This window comes from Panthera tigris, chromosome B3 (assembly GCF_018350195.1).
Source record: "Panthera tigris isolate Pti1 chromosome B3, P.tigris_Pti1_mat1.1, whole genome shotgun sequence".
NCBI classification, from domain to species: domain Eukaryota; kingdom Metazoa; phylum Chordata; class Mammalia; order Carnivora; family Felidae; genus Panthera; species Panthera tigris.
In genome coordinates this window covers 115,789,244-115,810,173 of record NC_056665.1, presented here as the reverse complement: position 1 = coordinate 115,810,173, position 20,930 = coordinate 115,789,244, and the positions used below count along the sequence as shown (strand labels likewise).

The window sequence follows — 20,930 nt, the reverse complement described above, 5'->3', positions numbered from 1 at the left end:
CAGTGCATGCATGCGCACTTGTTCTCTCAAAAAATAAATGATTTTTTTAAAAAACCTTTACAAAAATTAAAAAAATAAAAGTACTTACAACACTGTTTTACTATTATTCAAGTTAAGAATTTTATTTTAATTCTTCTTCAAAATATCATATTAATTTGTTATAAACTTATTTATTACATGTTCTGAGTACCATTCTAAGTACCGTAAATAAATCAGTGAACAGACAAAAAATTCTACCCTTATGTGGCTTCCATACTGTTAGTATGGAATCACACTAGTATCAATCAAACATATTCTACAAAGTCATCCTGGACCCCATAATATATGGTATCAGTGTCAAGTATAATGTCCTTACCTTGTTCTTCACTTCCTTCCTTACAAAGACTAGAGCTCTGGCCCAGACTTAAACTAATATCATCAGAAGTCTTAGCGGTGTCTGTGTCTCCTACAAAATGAAGAGAAACGTGTAAGCACATTATATTAAAAGCAAAGGCTGTACGGTGTGGCATAACCAGAAAGGATGTCAACTACACTAATTTCCTATGTACTGTACTGGTACACGATAGCTACTAGAGCAGTTTTTGTTTGTATGGGTTACAATAATGGAAGATCACTGAGCAGGAAGCATCACAGACTATCAAACCACATCTTTATTCTCACAGCACTATAAGGCAAGTAATAAGGAAACCTTCACACTGCTAATAAAACTTCCTTTAAAAAGAAGCAATTTTCGGGGCGCCTGGGTGGCTCAGTCGGTTGGGCGTCCGACTTCGGCTCAGGTCACGATCTCGCGGTCTGTGGGTTCGAGCCCCGCATCGGGCTCTGTGCTGACTGCTCAGAGCCTGGAGCCTGTTTCAGATTCTGTGTCTCCCTCTCTCTCTGACCCTCCCCCGTTCATGCTCTGTCTCTCTCTGTCTCAAAAATAAATAAACGTAAAAAAAAAAAAAAAAAAAATTTTTTTAAATAAAAAGAAGCAATTTTCTAAAAGAAATGTAAAGTTTGTAATAACAACTTGAAACAATATAAATTTCCTCCCCAGAGATAATTATAAAAAGTCCCCTAAAAAAGTATAGGGAAAAAATATGAATTTACCTGAAATAGATGTATGTAATAGGTATATATAAAAGACTCTCCCTCTTTTTTACTGTCTCATTTGTGCCCAATTTAAAGGTTTCACATAAAATTACTTAGTTTTCCACACCTCACCAAAACCCATGAAAGTATTGTCCTTCAAGGCAAGGAAGTTTCTTATAAAGCAAAACTTACAATTCATGCAATGTAATGCAAATGTTCAAATATGTTTGTGAGATTTGGATGATGAAAGGAGAACCAAATTTAAATCAAGTAACCTTTAATACAAGATACATAACTGTATCTACAAAATAATTTCAAGAATTTTTCATTACATGTGAATACACAGTACTGTTATCTTTATTACATCCAAAAATGAAATGGAAAGTCACAGGCAACTTTCAACTTAGATAATGTCTACCTTTAATAGTTGCTGCTGTTCCAAGACGAGAGGAACCAGATCCAATCTGAAAATATGATATTAAAACTAATTAAAATGCTATATATCATTATCAATATAGACTAGCAAATTATCAAGCAAAACTTTCATATTATTAAAACATGCTATCAGTTACTTTTATCAATATTAAAAGATCCCCGTTGGGCATGTTCTATCAGAGCCACATAACCTATTTGTTGTAGCACATTCTGCATATATATATTACAGATGTGCCAGGGCACTGATTGAATCCCTCTGCATGCTTAGAATTGATGGGCCCACAGACCAGGATGCCTCCAACACCAAGCAATCTATGTCATACAATTACCACCATTTTTTATATTGCATCATGACATGTTCATATTATAAACAAAAGCAAAACTGGGTGTTGAGTCTACCTGAAACAAATGCCCTTATCAGGGTATATAAAAGGAAGGTTCTGGACAAAGCATTCACATATGCTACAAAGAGCAGCATAAATCTTGTCAACTTGTTAGTGTATCAATATGAACTTTCCTGAGTGCTAGACAAAAAGTAAGTAGTACTTCTTTGTAGACTGCTACTAACATCTTTAAAAAGAAAAAAACTAAGGAATCCATGAAAAATGACTTTTTAGCACTAGTTATAAACAGAAAACTAAAATCTATTGAGTTTTTAATGCTTATATTCCAGATGATAGAACACTCCTCTAAAATCTCAGTCATCATTCATTACACTACCATAAAAATCATATAAACAAATACCAAAAATTCCATAAACACATTAGGGAAACCAAACATAACAACATGAGTTACTAAATCCGCAAGTCCTAGCAACTTTCTATAACCTGTTTTTAAGAGATATTAAAAGAACATAGTCAAGCAAATTTAATATTTTAGAATAAAATTAAGAATATTCATTTAATACTTTGCATTTTACCAAATCTTTCCTTTCAATGAATCAACTGACTAGGCGTGTAAAATAAGAAATTTGCTCAAAATGTAAGTCAATATTGAGTTTGAAAGGGCATGAGAATGGCAATTAAATGGTGTATATGTATGTAAAAACCCACTGTCCTGTACACTTAAGAAGTGTATACTATGCTGCATAATAGTTATATGTCAGTGAAAAAGTAAGTAAAAAAAAAAGCAAATACAAACAGGTTAGAACTACTAATTCTTGATGTGGCCAATAAAAAAAAATAAGTTTTGCAACATTTTTAAACAATTTATTAAGCTTGAGTCTCCTGATTTTTCCTTATCTTTGTTTTCAATTAGCCATAAAAAGCTCTGCAGTTAGAAAAAGATGTGAAAAACAAAGTTTCATTCTTACCACACCCGCTAGATAAGTTATAGAATTCATATGTTATTTTCAACTAGAGTAATAAACACATTATTCCCTAGATAGAAAAACAAGTAATAAACAAAAACCCCACTTTATGCACACCCTTCTACAAATTTAAACTTAAAAAAAAAACTTTTGGGGGCACCTGGTGGTTCAGTCACCTTGAGCATCCAACTCTTGATTTTGGCTCAGATCATGATCCCAGCCCCATGTCAGGAGGCTGCTTAGGATTCTCTCTTCCCCCTGTCCCTCTCTCCCACTCACGCACACGCTCTCTCTCTCTCTCTCAAAAAAAAAAAAAAAAAAAAAAAAAAAAAGCCAAGTCAAGGTTCACATCACCTCTTTCTATTAAAAAAAACAAAACTTGAATATGATTATGGTAGTCATTTGGTCACAACCACAGAAGTGTTCCCTTTTGTTTTCTTAACAAGATTCCCACTTTGCTCAGATGCCAAGTATCCATCTTTTGATCTCTGAGAAGGGGGCCCAGTCTCCAGTCTAGGGGTACGCCTTGGTTCCTGGTCAATGAACACAAGCAAGAGTCTGCGGGAGGGCTTCAGGGAAAGATCTCTGCATGTCTGAGGAGACAATCGAGGACAACTCTGCGCACAGTGCCCCCTGATTCTTACTTTCCAGCAGGGTCATAACTAAAGCTGCTGTGCTCATTCTGCAACCCTGAGGGAAAAGCCAGCCCAAGTCCTAACATTACTGAGCTGAACAAATGCCACACAGCCCCCTCCATACCTGGATGACAAACATAAACTCTTATTTAAGTCACTTAACTAGGTGAGTTCTATTACTTGCTGGCTTAATGGACAGAATGGATGATTATATTTTATTCTTCTTGTTTTCCTGCATTATTTAAATTTATCCCCCCAAAATATAAGAATTGGGACTATTTACATATGAAACAGGGGATTGAGAAAATGAACATCCAAATAGGAGTACATCCAAATAGGAGAATGCATTCCCCAAAATGTCACTGTAGAAAAACACTTAATGACATTAATATTCATGATATAGTCAATAAAGAAAATCAAGTTCCAAACAGCATGCATACTATAATCCCACCTTTTTTAAAAATGGTTTTTGATTTTGACATTATGGATGATTTTTATTTTCTTCTGTTTGCTTTCCCTCACTAGCTATTTTTGTAAAAATGAACACATTTAGAAAATGAAAAATTGAAGGGAAAAAAAGTAGTCTGCACAAACCAAAAGGGTCCGGTTGTTTCTTCTCTTTTATAAATGCCATAGGAAAGGTCAGGAAGGATTATGGGTGTCTGAGAAAAAAATTTCTTCCAATTAAAGAACAATCAGGCAAGGCCACCTCCTCCGTGCAGACTTTGCCCCTTCTTCCAGCTGGAAACAAATTATTTTCTCCCCTAAAATCATTATCCCCTTTTCTGTACCATTCCTATGACAATTATTACTTTGTATCTTATATTTATATTTCCTTGGTAACATATGTCATGTTTCTGACTTTGGTTATTTATGGCAAATCTACTACGAAACTGTCAAGTCTGAGGGTAAGACCCCCTCCCCACTCCATTCAAGTAAACCGACTTGAAAGGTATCTGGCACTAAAATATATGAAGGAAGACCAGTGACAAAAGGAAAGAGAGGGAGAGGGAGGTAGGGAGCAGTAAAAAAAAAACAAGAAAAAAGAAAGGGAAGGGAAACAGAGGGTAGATGATGGAAGGGAGACAAAGGTAGAAGTGGCAAGAAGGAAACAATGATAATAACAACTGAGATAGAGCCACTACGCTCCAGTTCACTACCTAGTACTGAGGACATTCACACAAATAACTAAGATCAGGTGTAATAAATGCTACATAATAAAATATGTACAAGAAATATAGTATGTCTTCTGGTAATATGGCTAACAGTATACAAAAAGGCGGTAACAATAATTATGCCAACCATTCCTTTTGTTAGGATAATACTAGAACACCAAAATCCATGTAGCACAATAAGTTCCAATATTTGCCAATTTTTATTCAAGAGTTAATGCTTTAAGGAAAACCAAATCAGGCAAGCCATGCATTTGTCTGCAGACAAGCTTTAATAACACTCAGGATGGGAGTCCCTGCATAAACCATGGTAGAGTTACTGAAGACGGCCGTACCCTTTCAACTGTCCTGCTGAAAGAAATGATAAAAAGTTTGGCTCTCCAAAAGATTGTGGGGAAAACACAGGCTCGCTCCCTAGTAATCTTACATTGCCAACACGTGTTAGTATGAACAAAGGCCAGACTTAGTTAAGCACAGAAAACATGCTGCCATATTTAAGGGCTAAGTCATTTCATTTCGGAAAGAGACACAGAAAGCCAGGCTAACCAAGAGAGGGTTAAGGATAGCAACATTTTTCTTTAAAACTGGTATTGTAAAAACCGAAACTTGAAAGGTATGAACCTAATTAAAATGTCACAGTCCTTTTCCATAATGTTCTGTGTGTGTGTTTAACTCTGACATTTCCCATCTGCTTGTTACGGAAAGAATTCAATACTACACTACATTCAATCACAACTAAAACTGCAACCAAAAATTCACCCATTTGGAAGTTTAAATGGTGAAATACAATTCAAATAGAGGCAAATCTTCTACACAAGACCCTATTCAAGGTTTTTTTGATTCACAGAATATGGTGTTTTTCCTAATACTGTTCTGAGATAATGTAGGGTTAAACAATGTGGAACAGCAGAATACTGTGGGGCAGTCAGGATAATTAGGTCTGCTACTTGTTCCTTTCTTAAATGAACAGCCAGGTCTGATTCTACCTCTAAAGTTCTACTATCTATGTAGATAAAGATAATTAGCACCTATTCACTGAAAGTCAACTCTGCACAAGGCGGTCTATTAGCCAGGGGAGGAAAGAAGACAGTCTGCTCTGTAGAGGCTTACAGACTGCCACATATGATCACATACCAAATCCCAAGTGCTAAATAAACACATCAGTAAGTGCTCCACATGCAAGAGACAGAGGCAATACCACAAGGTCTCTGAAAATCTTGAGAAACAGGGGATGGCTCTAACAAAAGTTAGAGTTAGTCCGGGAAGTTAAAACAAACAAAACAAAAACCTAAGTCTGTGGAGCAGAAAGGAGGAAGAGTGATTTCAACCCACAAGTAGAGTAGTAGAACAGCACAAAGACTGAAGTGAAAATCAAGAAGTGAGATCTAGACCCTAATACAAATCCGCGGTCTCTTCTTCTCCATAATGAAAAGGCTGACATAAAATAATAACCTACTACAACCCATAGTTATCTAAAGTTCTACTACGACAAGACTTCAAAGCTTCTGGCTAAGTTTCCCCTCTTATGCTTATGCAGTGTTACTCTAGCTAGCAGGCTCGTCTGCTGAGAGGGCAGGCGGGAATAAGTAGGACTTGGATTAATGTGGGTGACGTTTAGGATGAAAGAGAGAAACGCAGCAGCAAAGGCCCGGCCGGGGTTACACACAATGACAGTATAGCAGGCATCAGTCACCCTTTGAGAGCATACTTTCAGAGTTACTATTTTAAGTTAAAAGTTACAGAATGGAAAGACATTAAAACTGGCAAAAGCAGATCTGTATTCTACATCTCACTCTACCACTAACACCTTGAACAGCAAGATTTTGAGAAAGTTTTTTTATTAAGTATAATCAACATACATTCTATCTCTTTCAGGTGTATGACACACTGATTCAACAATTCTACACGTTACTCAGTGCTCACCACGGTAAGTGTAGATTTTTTAAAATTTAATTTTTTTTTTTTTTTTTTTTTGCCATGTTTAAGCTAGGAATAACCCCAGACATCTATACCCTTCAGATACAAAAAAAAAAAAAAAAAAAAAGTGAAGGTAAATGAGACTGTGAAAGCCAGGACCTGATTTTCCTAAGGGCACTCAGCACAACTGTTGTGATCAAAACTACTGCAGGCAATGGTAGTTGCTGAGTAGTTTTGCTGAGCATGCTGCATGCTCAGCAAAAATGGACTTGATTAATGTGAAAATTCAGTTAAAAATAAGAATACTAACAAAAGATATTAATAAACAATCAAAAATGTATTAATCAGCAAGATAAAGCCCAACACCAATGGACTATTACAGACAGAATTGCTTGAGACCACCCTCAGGAGGAGGGAAAAAGACAAAACAGCAGGTTCCCACCTGGTTACTTGGATCTAGGCCAGCATAAGAATTTCTTGAACTGCAACCAACTGGGGGTGTGGCCTCTCGAATGAACTCAGACATTTCAATCCCTCCACCAGGATCGCTGTGGGGAACATTGAGAAAAAGAGAGTAACTGTCATCATTCTGCCACCAACGGTTTTTTTTATTATTTTTAAGTTATTATACCTTTTTCTATAAAACTAAACTATACTAATTTCTAACAGAGAATATAGCAATTTAAAAAAAGATCATTCTTCATTCCTAAATCTTATAGTCTGAACTATTTTATAACCACATCACTACTTGAAAATCTTTAAAACTCTCACCCAATCCAATATTAGAAAGCAGCCTTAATGACAATTATAGACACTAAATATAGCACGTATTTTATGACTTGTGCCATAAAACCACTCTAGCAAAGACACGATTTGCCTTTTGCTCCCCAAGAGCAAGGAGAAACCGGCCATGGCAAACCCAGAAAGTAATCACATCTTAGACTACCAATCTCTAAGAGCACAGTCTCACTGAGCTGCAAGATACTGATCAACACGCAAAAGAACAGTCAGCCTTGTCAAACTACCTCTATCTGTAGTTTTTAAGTTAACAGCATGTAACTGCAATACTAACTTATTTTACAGAAGTAGAAAGCTAAGATTTTAAGTTTTGTATAGAGTTAGAAGGCTTAAGTTTAAGAAGTAAAACGATGGGGCACCTGGGTGGCTCAGTCGGTTAAGCATCTGACTTCGGCTCAAGTCATGATCTCACAGTTTGTGGGGTCAAGCCCCGTGGCTATCAGCCCAGAGCCTGGAGCTTGCTTCAAATTCTGTGTCTCCCTCTCTCTCTGTCCCTCCCCTACTCTCACTCTGTCACTGAGTCTCTCAAAAATAAATAAACATTAAAAAAAATTTTCTAATAAGTAAATAAATAAAAATAAAATGATGTGATGTTGTAAAACAGGTATTAGACAAGAGAGAAAAGCACTAAGTTCAAAGAACTGAAGAAGTCTACATACAGTACTTAAAGACAAGAGGATCCCCAAATTAGGAAAAAACATCACACCAAATTTCAAAAAGCTTAGAAAGTTTTATAATAAGGTTCCTTAGGAACATAACTTTTAGAACAACTCAGGCCTAAGTTACCATAATCCTTCATTCTACTTGGTACATACAGAGGAAACACTCGATAAACTTTGAAGTTATTATTATCAGGGATGAAAGTTCTAGTATTTTATAGTAGATATAAACCATCCTGCCATCCACCTGGTTAACAATAACACCAAAAAACAACCCAAAATTCTTCTGGTGAGCCACCTCATCCCAAACTCTCATATGGTTTTGGGTAATGTTAACCACGTACTCTCAGGTTTAGGGGGGGGGGAGCACCACTGGCCAAAGTCGATCAGCACGTTCCGTTCTTTTGCTCACAGAACTTAGTTCCAGAATAAGCACAGGACCCAACTCAGGGTATTGAGTATGAATAGTATGAATCAGGCCGGGGTTTAAATTCTAGCAAATTTTTTAAATTCTAGCAAATTAAATTTTTTTAAATTCTAGCAAATTTTTATTAATGGTCTCATAACCATCCTGTCCCTGGTTACTTAATGGGTTCCTAACTCTATCATGTTCACTAAAGAAAATTAGCTTTCTAACTTGCTATCCGTGTATAGAAATAAAACATACCGGAACGCAGGTACAAAGGTGACAGCCAATTCAGCACGCAAACGTCCAGACATGGAAAAAGTGAAACGTGCTCAGCTTTGTTAGCTGTTTGGTGTCAATCCATACAAGACATGTAGGCCAGAAGGAGAAACCGCTAACTGGGCAACATCGTAAGTGGTTTACAGACCGCTATCACCACCCTGAATGAGTGGGGAGGACTAACCAGCAACCACTGTTGTCTCCACCAGAATCCATTCTCTAAGTCACATCCCACGGAAATCAGAAGATGGAGAGCAGATGGAAATCATAAGGTGAGGATTAAGGAATAAAATATTCAACCCCAGAGAAAGGTTGGAGAGCCCTCATCTTGCCCAGTTTATATACATCAACTGTACCGGTAAACAATTCACATTATCATTCAATTCATCCATTTAAACTCTGCAAATCAGTAGTTTCTAATACATTCATCAACTTATACCACTATCACCACAATTAATTTTAGAACATTTGTATCACCTTATTAACAAACCCCTTCACTGTTACCTCCCCACCCCCCCTTCCCACCCACCCCCAGCCTTACATAGCTAGGAATCTGTTTTCTGTCTTTCTAGAGTTGCCTATTTTGCACATTTTATATACATGGAATCATAATACGTGTGGTCTTTGTGACTGGCTTATTTCACCTAGCATAACGTGTTCAAGGTTACTCCAAGTTGTAGCAACTATCAGTACTTCATATTTTTATGGCCTAATAATACTGCATTGTTTGGACAGGACACATTTTGTTTACTCATTCATCAGCTGATGGACAATATTACTTAGTTTTATATACCACTTCTGACAATAGATACAAAAGATTACAATCTGAAGTTATTATAAATAACAAATAAAAGCAAATATTTACTAAGTACTTAATACATTCCAGTCATAGGGGCACATGCTTTATTTGCATTTTCTCACAGAATATCCTCCTAAAATCTACAATATAAATACGATTATTCTCATTTTACAGATGAAAAACTGAAAACCAAAAGGTGTAAAAACCTGTCAGAGGAGTAAACGACATAAGCTGAGTCACTGGTATATGCAGTTCAGGTGGGAAAGGAGGATACAAATAATATTTACACAGTACTCTACAATGTGTTATATCTGTTCTTTTCCCCCCACACACCTTAATGTAGGTTCTCATGGCCAGTGAGAATTAAGACAAGATCTGAACATCTTGTCTGTATAGCTTTGAAGTCCACTCGAAGACACCAATACTTGCCTTTCAAAAAACAAGCACTGAAGTTCTCTTTCCAGTTCAAAGCCAAAAATGAACATCACTGTCTAAACAAAGATTTCTTAATCTCAGCACTACTGACATTTTGGGCCACTTGGTTCTTGATTGTGGGGGACCATCTTGCGCACTGTAGGACAGTTAGCAGCATCCCTGGCCTCTACCCACTAAATGCCAGCAGCATTTCCCCAGTTGTGATAAACAAAAAATGTCTCCAAATATTGCCAAATGTCTCCTTAAGGGTAAAATCGCCCCCAGTTGACAAACAATGATCCAGAGCAAATGCCCAATGGCCAACACAGAGAGAGAAGCAGGAATTGAAGGGAGCAAAAAGGATGAATGAAAAAATGGACAGCAATTTTTGTAACAAAATAATCCTCTAGCAAAATTACTATACCTCTCTTCTCTACAAATTCAGAAGTAGAACTTTTAGCCAGCTGTCGCTGTCCTAAATATAGCTAAACACACAAAACGGCTGAGTAAGAGTTTTCTTTATTAGCAAGACTTGCAGATTTTCGGCAATGGCAATTTCAGCACATACCTGGAAAGTATAGTAGTTTACAATTCTCACAGAGGCAAAGTGGTCTACTGCAGTAAGCAATACACCAAATTCAGGGAATCTCTACCTTTATGCCTTAATTTCCCCATCTGTTAAAAAAAAAAAATACCAGGTACACGGAGAGGCAGAAAAGCAGAAGGGGTCTAATCTGAATTATAAAGGAGACTTCACAAACTAATTTGTTGGTTATTAGTATCATTAATTGCTCAGGCTTTAATCAAAAATTTCACAGTACCATTTCAGTACTAAATTTACAAATCTAATCTAAATTACAATGATGTTCATAAAAATATAATAAAAACAAAATCCTTAAACAAAATAAATTTTCAAACACTTTAGCCTAAAATTTACCTACAGTTTAAATGGATCCTTAATTTCCAATATTTGAAGCGTTACGGCCATGAGAAACAGAAAATATGGTCTCCAATATATTTGTATTCCAGTCCTGAAATCGTATTGGAATCCAATGCGAAACATTAGAAGTGTAATACAAACATTAATGACTTTGACTCTTTTTCTAAGATAAAGATTTAATAAGCATTTTGAACTGCTGTCCCAGAGCCAATGAAAACCATAAGGCTCAAGTAGTCCTACTATCTTCATTCAGTCATGCAACAAATTGACAACTATATTGTACCAAGCACAGTGACAGGCTCTGGAAATAAAGTATTTTCCTGTTCATTTCCTCTCTTCAGAACAGAATGTGAAAGTCCCAAGTGGGAGGGTGGGGAAAACATGTCAAGAACAAAAATCTACAACAAAGATCTCATTTAATGGTGAAACTTTAAAAACACTATTTAAGGTTAGAAAAAGACAAGGATGTAAGCCAATACTATTTCATTTTAACAATGTGTTAGAAATCATAGTCAATGTAAAAGTTAAATAGGGAGTGGCTCAGTCAGTTGAGCATCTTAACTTTGGCTCAGGTCAAGATCTCACGGTTCATGGGTTCGAGCCCTGTATCGCACTCTGTGCTGACAGCACAGGATTCTGTGTCTCCCTCTCTCTCTGCCCTTACCCCACTCATGCTCTGTCTCAAAAATATATAAACATTGGGGAAAAAAAGTAAACTGCTATATTTAAAAAGGTAATTATAAAGGAGTTTTATAATAGAAAAGCTGTAAAATAATTTGGCAAATTTAACAAAAGCTATGCAAGCCTTTTAATGGAGCAATGATAAATCTTTATTGAAAGATATTAAAGAAGATTAAATAAATGGTGATCTGCTATTGTAAAGATGATTCTCAGCAAAAGAATAAAAATCTTAAGTTCTTGTAGACTTTGCCCAGCAGACCATACATTTTATTTCAAAAACAAAGAGCCAAGAATAAAAGTCACTCCTGAAAAAGAACAAAGTAGGAGGTCTGCCCCACCAATTATCAAAAGTTATATTATGAAGCTACAGTAACTGGGATAGTGTGGTAATGGCACAGCATAGAGAACCAGATCAACAGGACAGAAAAGAGAGGCCAGAAACATACCCACCATATATGGAAATTTAACTTATGACAGAGTACTGCAGATCACCAAGGAAAAGATAGTCTGCTTAACAAATACTGATTAAACCAGTTATTCATAAATAAGTCTTGAATCCCTACCTGACACTACCAATTAAAATAATTTGTTCAAATGAGAAAACAAAAGAAATGTAAACTTTTAAAGGAGAATATAAGAGAATATATTTCTGATCTTCCTGTAGGAAATAAGTTCTTAAGACACAAAAGTGCTGGTTACCAAAAAAATGATAAATCTGAAAGGATATATGATAATCTTAAGACTCCTTAAGGAAAGCAAAACAGCAAGCCACAAAGTGGGAGAAGATGTCTGTAATGTATGTAACCAATAAAGTAGTGTACCGTGAATATATTTCAAAAGCTCCTAGTATTCAATAAGAAAAAGACAACTCCAAAGAAAAATGAAGCAAGGTGCGAATGGACAATGGAAAGAACAGAAAAGCTACCCGGACCAAATATATATGGTAAGATGTTCAACCTCATTAGTAATCAGAAAGTCCCAGTGAGACACCTTTCACACTTACTTGAATGGCAAAGTTTTAAAACTTACTAATATCGAATATTGATGAGGATATGCAACAAGAAGGACTTTCACATACTAATGGTGGGAGTGTAAACTGGTACAAACGTTTTGGCTAACAGGCTGGAATTATCTACTAAAACTGAACATGACAATACCCTATAAACCAGCTTATGTTCACTAGATACATGCATGTGTACCAAGAAACACACACAATGTGTTTTCAGAACACATGGATAAGTAAAATGGATAAACTGTAGTCTATTCCTGCTTACTAGAGTATGCAAAAGCAGGAATAAATGATGACTATAAGCATCCACATGAATCAGCCTATAAAACACAGTATTTGGCACAAAAAAGCCCCTCCCAGAGAAAGATATATAGTATTATACACTTTAGGATATCCCAAATTGGAATCCCAATTAATCCCAAATTAATCCCTAGATAAAATTAATATATGTTTAATAATATCTACAAAGACTACACAATGATAAAGAAACTCAAGGGAATTATTAACACAAAATTCAAGATAATGGTCACTCTTGAAGGAATAAGAATAGAATGAAATGGGAAAGAACTGCATGAAGGCCTGTATGGTATTTGTATAATATCCTATTTCTTAAGTTGTGTGGTGGGGAATCAAGTAGTCACTTAATTATTATTCCCTAAATTATATTGAACAATATGACTGATAAAGTGTTTAGAAATATATACATTTCACAAAAAAATTTTTAAACTAAAAGAAAATGGAAAAATAATTCATTAACAAAAGGAATTAAAAACATATATCCAGAAAAAATAGGAGCTAACAATTACTGTATCAGGAGCTAACTGTATCAGGAATGGTTCTAAATGTTTTACATATATGATCTTTCATTCATTCTTCATAATAATCCTATGATACAGTACTGTTATTTACCTCATCATTCAGATGAGAAAACCAAGGCATAAAAAGCTTAAGTCAGTCCCCAAGGTCATACAATCATGCAGTGATTCAAGCCCTGGCAGGTTAAGTGCAGCTTTGTTTATCCATAATACAAGGTTACGCATTTCCTAATAGAATAGACTTAAAAAATACATACACCCCAAAAGAAAAAATACCAAGTTTTATGAGACATAAAAGGCAAATGAAAAATTGGACGTATACACCATGTCCCTGATAAGTCTTCATATTTTAAAGGCTGACTTCTCCCTATATTAAATATACTTAACAAAATTCTAATGGAATTTTCTGGAGGCTGAGCACACAAGGGACATCTCACAGAAAACCTAGTACCGCTGAACCCTGTACTTCACAGGTTTGAACTATGAAGGCCCACCTACATGTGGATTTTTTACATTTTACAGTACTATAATTGTATTTTTTCTTATGACTTTAATAATTTTTCTCTAGCTTACTTTATCGTAAGACTATAGTACATAGCACATATAACATACAGAATATGTTTTAGTTGACTGTTCTCAGTAAGGCTTCCAGGGAAAGTAGGCTATTAGTAATAAATTTGCAGGGGGGTGGGGGAGTAGGGCGGGTGTGAGGGACATCAAAAGTTATACATGGATTTTTGACTACATGAGGCAGGATGTTTAGCGCCTAAACTCCCTCGTTGTTCAGGGGTCAGCTGTATATGCATAAGAACCAAGATAACACTAAAGTAGAAAAATACCAAGGGGGCATCCGGGTGGCTCAGTCAGTTAAGTGTCCGACTCTTAATTTTGGCTCAGGTCAGGGTCTCTTGGTTGTGGGATCTGAGCCCCATGTTGGGCTCTGCACTGAGCACAGAGCCTGCTTGGGATTCTGGGATTCTCTCATTCTCTCTCTCTCTCTCTCTCTCTCTCTTTCTGCCCTCCTCACTCAAAACAATAAATTAAATTAAAATTAAAAAAATAAAAATACTGAAAAGGGATTCATGCCACTAAATATTAAGCATATTAGTAAGTCATAAAAGCATTACGGCATAAACAAAACAGAAAGAGAGCAATGGGGCAGGAAACAAAGCCCAGAATCTGACATAAGTATATATAAGTATACTAATGAAAAGGAAAGCATTTAAAATTACTGGGGGAAAATGCATTATTCACTCAACAGTGTTGGGATTAACCTAAAAAACAAAACCAAAAAAAAACACCAGAATTTTTTAGCTTGACTTCAATTTAAGAATGAAAAATAAAATTATAAAAATGCTGAAAGGAGGGGCACCTGGGTGGCTCAGACGATTACACGTCCAACTTCAGCTCAGATCATGATCTCGCGGTTCATGAGTTCAAGCCCCACGTCGGGCTTTGTGCTGACAGCTCAAAGCCTGGAGCCTGCTTCAGATTCTGTGTCTCCCTCTCTCTCTGCCCCATCCCTACTCATGCTCTCTCTCTGTCTTAAAATAAATAAATAAAACATTAACATTAAAAAAACTAAAAAAAAAAAAAAAAAATGCTGAAAGTAGACACAGGTACACACTTATGTTATATGGAGGAAGAAAAAATGTTCCACAACTTGATATCAAAGGCAGAACTAATAAACATTCACAGAAGAGACCACACAAAAATAAATTGTGACATATAAATTAAAAAAATGCTATAAACTGAAAAAAGTATCTCACACAAAATGTAAAGAATGTCCTTCATAAATATTTTCTCCATATCAATAGTAAGAAACTAACCACTAATAAAAAAGTATACCAGTCACACAATATAAGTGGCAATAATAACATAGGAAAAATACCTCCATTTAACTAGTAAGCAAAAAACTTAAACAATGAGATATCTACCACAGTTTTGTATAAATACTAAATACTCAATGTTGTCAAAAATGCAGAGAAAGCAGTCCTCAAAGTGCTGGTCACAGTAAGTATAAAGTAAAATCTTTGGAATTTGACAATATACAATGAAAAACTTAAAAATGGAGGGGCGTCTGGGTGGGTCAGTCGGTTGAGCGTCCGACTTTAGCTCAGGTCATGATCTCACTGCTCGTGAGTTTGAACCCATGTCAGGCTCTGTGCTGACAGCTCAGACCCTAGAGCCTGCTTCAGATTCTGTGTCTCCCTCTCTCTGCTCCTCCCCCGCTCACCCTGTGTCTCTCTCATTCAAAAATAAACATTTAAAAATTTTTTTAAAAAATATTGCAAAAGAAATGTTTTCACTACTTCAAATATTTTCTAAGTACAGTGACAGGCTCTGATTTAGAACCTGAAGTTCATAAGAAAAACAAGGCCCCTACCTTCAAGAAGCTTACAAATGCAAACAAATGATTAAGTAAGGCAATTTCAGATAGTGATTGGTGCTATGAACAAAATTATTACAGAAGTAAAATATCTGCTCAATGAACACACAGGATAATCATGTTGGGGTAGAAAATGTAACTGAAAAGGGATAAACAGGGGCACCTGGGTGGCTCAGTCGGTTAAGCATCTGACTTCAGCTCAGATCATGATCTCATGGTTCGTGGGTTCGTGCCCATGTCAGGCTCTGTGCTGACAGCTCGGAGCGTGGAGCCTGCTTCAGATTCTGTGTCTCCCTCTCTTCCTCTGCCCCTCCCCGCTTGCGCTCTGTCTCTCTCAGTCTCTCAAAAATAAACATTTAAAAAAAAAATTTTTTTAAAGGAATAAACAAAGGCTTTCGATGCACTGGAAAAGAGAAGCATCACCTTTCTTAAAAAATGAGTACTCACTTTTCATATTATACTGAGTGGAAACATGACAGATTGGTTAAAACATGGACTTCAGATCTGATTCCCTGGAATATTTAATCTTTCACACCCTAGTTTCCACATCTAAAAATCAGGAGTAATAAGAGCACCTACTTCAGAGAATTGTTTTGAGGACTATTACATATGTCAAGTGTTCATACACTAACTGTTTTTTGAAGACCTAGATTAGTGGTACCTATCATTTCTATGAAGTCACAATAAACTTTTGACTGTGGATAAAGTAAATCCTTCAGTCAACACGAGAAAGGGGATGAGGCCAAGGTATTGAAAAGAATGTGACTGAGAGCCATAGGAGGAATACTGAACTGGGATGGAGAAAGAAAACCCCCAGGAGAAGGTGACAGCTATACAAAATTGAATCCTAAGAGGTCAGTTACGAAAAGATGGAGGGAAGAAACAGCTAAGTTGCCACGGTGAGAATGTATCATTGAAAAATATTTACAATAGATTAAGTAAAAATTGCAGATTATAAATGTCAAGGAAAATGTCACAATTTGCTTAAGATATGTATACATTTAATTTATATATATAAATTCAATATAAATGCTAAGATTTACAAGCCATGCTTTATTATTTCCTTACACTGTTTTTCATTGGTTTTGGTCTTTGGTGTGAATAAAATATTTTACAGTTATAACTGGTATAGCATGCTATTAGTAATAAGGCCATATTTAACCCGCCAGATATGCCAATTAGCTTTGCTGGGGTCTAATGCGACAATCTGTACCTGTCATTATACCTCTAATATAACGGGAAGATCTGGTGGTAAGATCGAACACTGCCTTAAAACCACATATCAGAGCAGAGGCACAACACAATCATCACATCACTGTACACATGCAGTGTAAAAACGGAGTGGCAGGAGTTTTCCTCACCTCGGTCCATTACTGTCTTTTCTCCTGGTTGAACAGTTGCCTTGCTCAGCTTTGGCTCGCTGATCTGGGAACTCATTCGCACTCCTATCTATAACTTCTCCGGCATCAAGTGCTCTGTGGAGTCGATAGTTGACCATCTTCAGAACAATGAAAACAGCAGCTATCACAGGACAATAAACTGCTACTATAATCATTGAAGAAGGAAGAGCCTTGGAGAGAAAGAAAATAAAGACAGGCATTTAAAAATATTGTATATTTTATTCAATTAGAGAAATCTGTAACTAAAATGACACACACAAAGCAACAATTATGTTACTAGAACTAAGTTGCAAAAGTGTAAGACGGCACTGCCCAAAACCACAGCCACCAGCTACATGCAGCTACTGAGTATTTGAAATATGGTTTGTCTGAACTGAGATGGGCACTAAGAATAAAATAGCAATGGACTTTGATGATTCAGTATGAGAAAAAAGAATGTAAAATATCTCAATAATTTTTACATTGGTTACGTGTTGAAATAACGTTCAGATTATACTAGGTTAAATAAAGTACATTATTAAACTTGTTTTCATCTGTTCCTTTTTACTTATTTTTAATGTGGCTACTAGAAAATTTTAAATTACATATGTGGCCTGCGTTACATTTCCACTGGAGAGCGCAGTATAAAGTCCATGCCAAAAAGCTTATGATACAATTGGAGAGTTAAATATCACATTACATAATACACGAATAAGACAGGAATGTGGTCCAGATATAGAAGCCCTGTTTATGTGCCCTCTGTAACTTTGTTTAGGATATAAACATTCTTTGGGCTCTACAAAGCTGTTCTAGTTAGAACTGTTAGAAGAAAAACCTTTGAACTAGGACTGTAAACACAGATAAGACATGGGAGACGTGCAAAATCCAAATAGGTTTTCTTTTAATACACTTAAAAACTGTAGCCTGACAAATAAAAGAATACAGAACAGAATCAAGCAAAAAAACAGATTAACTGAAAAAACTCCAATGCTTCCTGGGCACAAAGACTGCAGACCTGTCAGACTTGAGGATCCGCTGGTGTGGACCTGTCTCCAGGGGTGACAGGTGCGGAGGCCACCCCACTTGGGAGGCATGGCCTGAAGAGTCACTGCTGGCAGAGACTATATAATGAGGTTCTACTTATGCCCACTTAAATGAAACACAAATCACTCTGGCGTCTGTAGCTCTAGATTTTATAAGGTTTAACCTCAGTCATCTGACAACATGGTTCCAAACTTGCTTAGAAAGATAACTTCGAACTGCTTGAGATGGTGAAACTAAAAAAGGTCCTGGTGAACCAGGTAGGTTTACAATACAAACATAATAAAAGTTAAAAAAAAAAAAAAAAGTTATTTGGGGTGGGGAGAGAAAAGGAAAGAGTGTGGGATGTAATTGGGAAAGGAAAATAAAAGTAAATCAAGCCCACAGTATACTACTTTTGAGTTGTAAATGGGCATAATAGGTATAAGTTTGGTATTTTTAAAACTTGGAATAAGAAACCCTTCATTTTAGCGTATCTATCTAAAAAAATTGAACCTGTGATCCCAATTTAAATGTCACTGAATGACTGATTTAGGCTTATAATTTTTTTAAGTGTGTTTGTTTGTTTGTTTATTTATTTATTTATTTTGAGAGAAAGAGAGCAGGCGAGGGGCAGAGAGAGAAGGAGAGAGAGAATCCCAAGAGGGTGGTGCAGGGCTTGATCCCACAAACTGCGAGATCATGACCTGAGCCAAAACCAAGAATCAGACACTTAACCAACTGAGCCACCCAGACACCCCTAGGCTTATGATTTTAAGTTGAAAAATGTATTTTTAATGTTTGTTTGTTTGTTTATTTAGAGACAGTGAGCCCGTACAAGTGGCAGAGAGAAAGAGAAAGAGGGAGAGAGAAAATCCCAAGCAAGCTCCATGCTGACAGCACAGAGCGTGACTGAGGATTCGATCTCACAAACAGTGAGAAACATTGGACGTGAGCCAAAATCAAGAGTGAGATCATGACCTGAGTTGAAATCAAGAGTTTAACCTACTGAGCCATCCAGATGCCCCAATTTAAGTTAAAGGAGTCTTAAGCTGTATTAAAAAAAAAACCAAACTCCCAAACATAGTTGTTAAAAATGGGTTCAATTTGAGTGTGAAACTGTTTTAATTTATAACTTTAATAAATCTAATTATTTTTGTAAAAAGACAAAAAACAAAATATCCCAAATAACCTTTTTCTGAGCAGAAGATACATATACTTAAACTGACAAAACAATTTCAAACACAGAAACACATACAGACACATAAACTACTTACAGTATTTACAAAAGTTCTGCATAATGCTGGTTTCTATACAAGATGTTCACATAAGAATTATAGTTCTTGCTAATCATTTAGTTTAACACCTTCATTTTCAGACAGAAAATTGAGACCTACTAACTTTGAAAGACTTAGCCAAGATTACTCATCTTAGTAACAAAATTAACCAAGACTTCTCATGCCTGTGTCACTGCAAGTTTAAGTATACACCAATACCAATTCCATTTTAAATGTAAAGTGTCAATGCAAAGTAAGTCAGAATTCCATCATTATTCATCATAGCCCAAATTAAGATAAAAATTATTGATTATATTAATTAAGTGGATTGAAAGAGAACAAGTTCACGATTGTTACTCAGAGTAGTAAATTCAGTGGAAATGTTAATGGCCCCTCCAAATGGGAAAAGAGAAAAGAGATACCTTAATACTGAATGGTCTATTGTGTCTGCCTCTACAAAGAGTCAAAGACTACGACTGCTAAAACAGATTGAAATAAACTCTCCCTACTATTATACTGCTAACAGTAGCACATGACTGAATGCCAAAAAACATACTAAATGTACAGGATAAGGACAGAATTTCTTTTTAAAAAACACTGAACAGTGAAAAGACAAAGTGAAATAAAAATTCAAGTGACCATTTCATACCAGAAACCAGTATCAGATAATGAACACTTGTACTTTCTACAACTACAAAAGTTATCCATTTATTTTACACCTGTGGTTTCAATGTTTAAGCCCCATCAATGGTTACGCTGGAGGCTTCTAGGTGACAGAGGACAGCTGTTCTATCAGTTCCACTTTTCCCAGGAGGGATAAAAATGCATGGACACACACTGGGCTGTTGTGTGACTTTATGTAAACTTTTTCTTCTACTTAACTTAGATTACTTCACTGGGCTCTCTGCTGACTCCAGCCCAGCGGACAGTATCAGTATGATCATAAATGTATCATAATATATTTTTTAAATATTTTAAGTTTGCTTTTTATTTTATTTTTTATTTATTTAGGTTTAAAAAAAATTTTTTTTTACATTTATTTGTTTTTGATAGCACAAGTGGGGGAGGGACCGAGAGAGAAGGAGACACAGAATCCGAAGCAGACTCCAGGCTCCAAGCTGTCAGCACAGAGCCCGACGTAGGGCTTGAACTCAAGAACCACTATATCGTGACCTGAACCAAAGTCGGATGCTTAACCGACTGAGCCACACAGGCGCCCCTTTATTTATTTAGTTTTTAAAGTTGGCTCCACACCCAACATGGGGCTTGAACTCACCACCCTGAGATCAAGAATCACATGCTCTACTGAATGAGCCAGCCAGGCACTCCTGGCAGGTACTTATTGACTTAAGGTTAATTATGTTTCATAACAAACAAAACTTTAATATTTTCAAAGGTCATGTTTCGTCCTAAGTTAGACTATTCTATCACAGATGTTATCTTCAAGTTAATGCTGATGCAACCAAGCCCATTAACTGCTCTCTGATAATAAAAGTCTATTTTATGTTCACTCCAAGGTCTAT

The 20,930-nt window shown here is 36.2% G+C and overlaps 1 protein-coding gene across 10 annotated transcripts in view; it reads right to left on the bottom strand.

The window, feature by feature from the left end:
• PCNX1 (pecanex 1) overlaps positions 1 to 20,930 on the bottom strand; it is a 168,153-nt gene that overhangs the window by 111,787 nt on the left and 35,436 nt on the right. For 9 of the 10 annotated variants that reach the window (XM_042990025.1, XM_042990024.1, XM_042990017.1 and 6 more), the window contains exons 2-5: positions 17,093 to 17,301; positions 6,985 to 7,090; positions 1,493 to 1,538; positions 356 to 445 (exon numbers count right to left, since the gene is read on the bottom strand). In XM_042990025.1, coding sequence (XP_042845959.1) covers positions 356 to 445; positions 1,493 to 1,538; positions 6,985 to 7,090; positions 17,093 to 17,301 — 451 coding nt within the window. Of the gene's footprint in view, positions 1 to 355; positions 446 to 1,492; positions 1,539 to 6,984; positions 7,091 to 10,465; positions 10,564 to 17,092; positions 17,302 to 20,930 lie in introns of those variants that run through there. The other variant, XM_015543361.2, reaches the window with a different exon arrangement.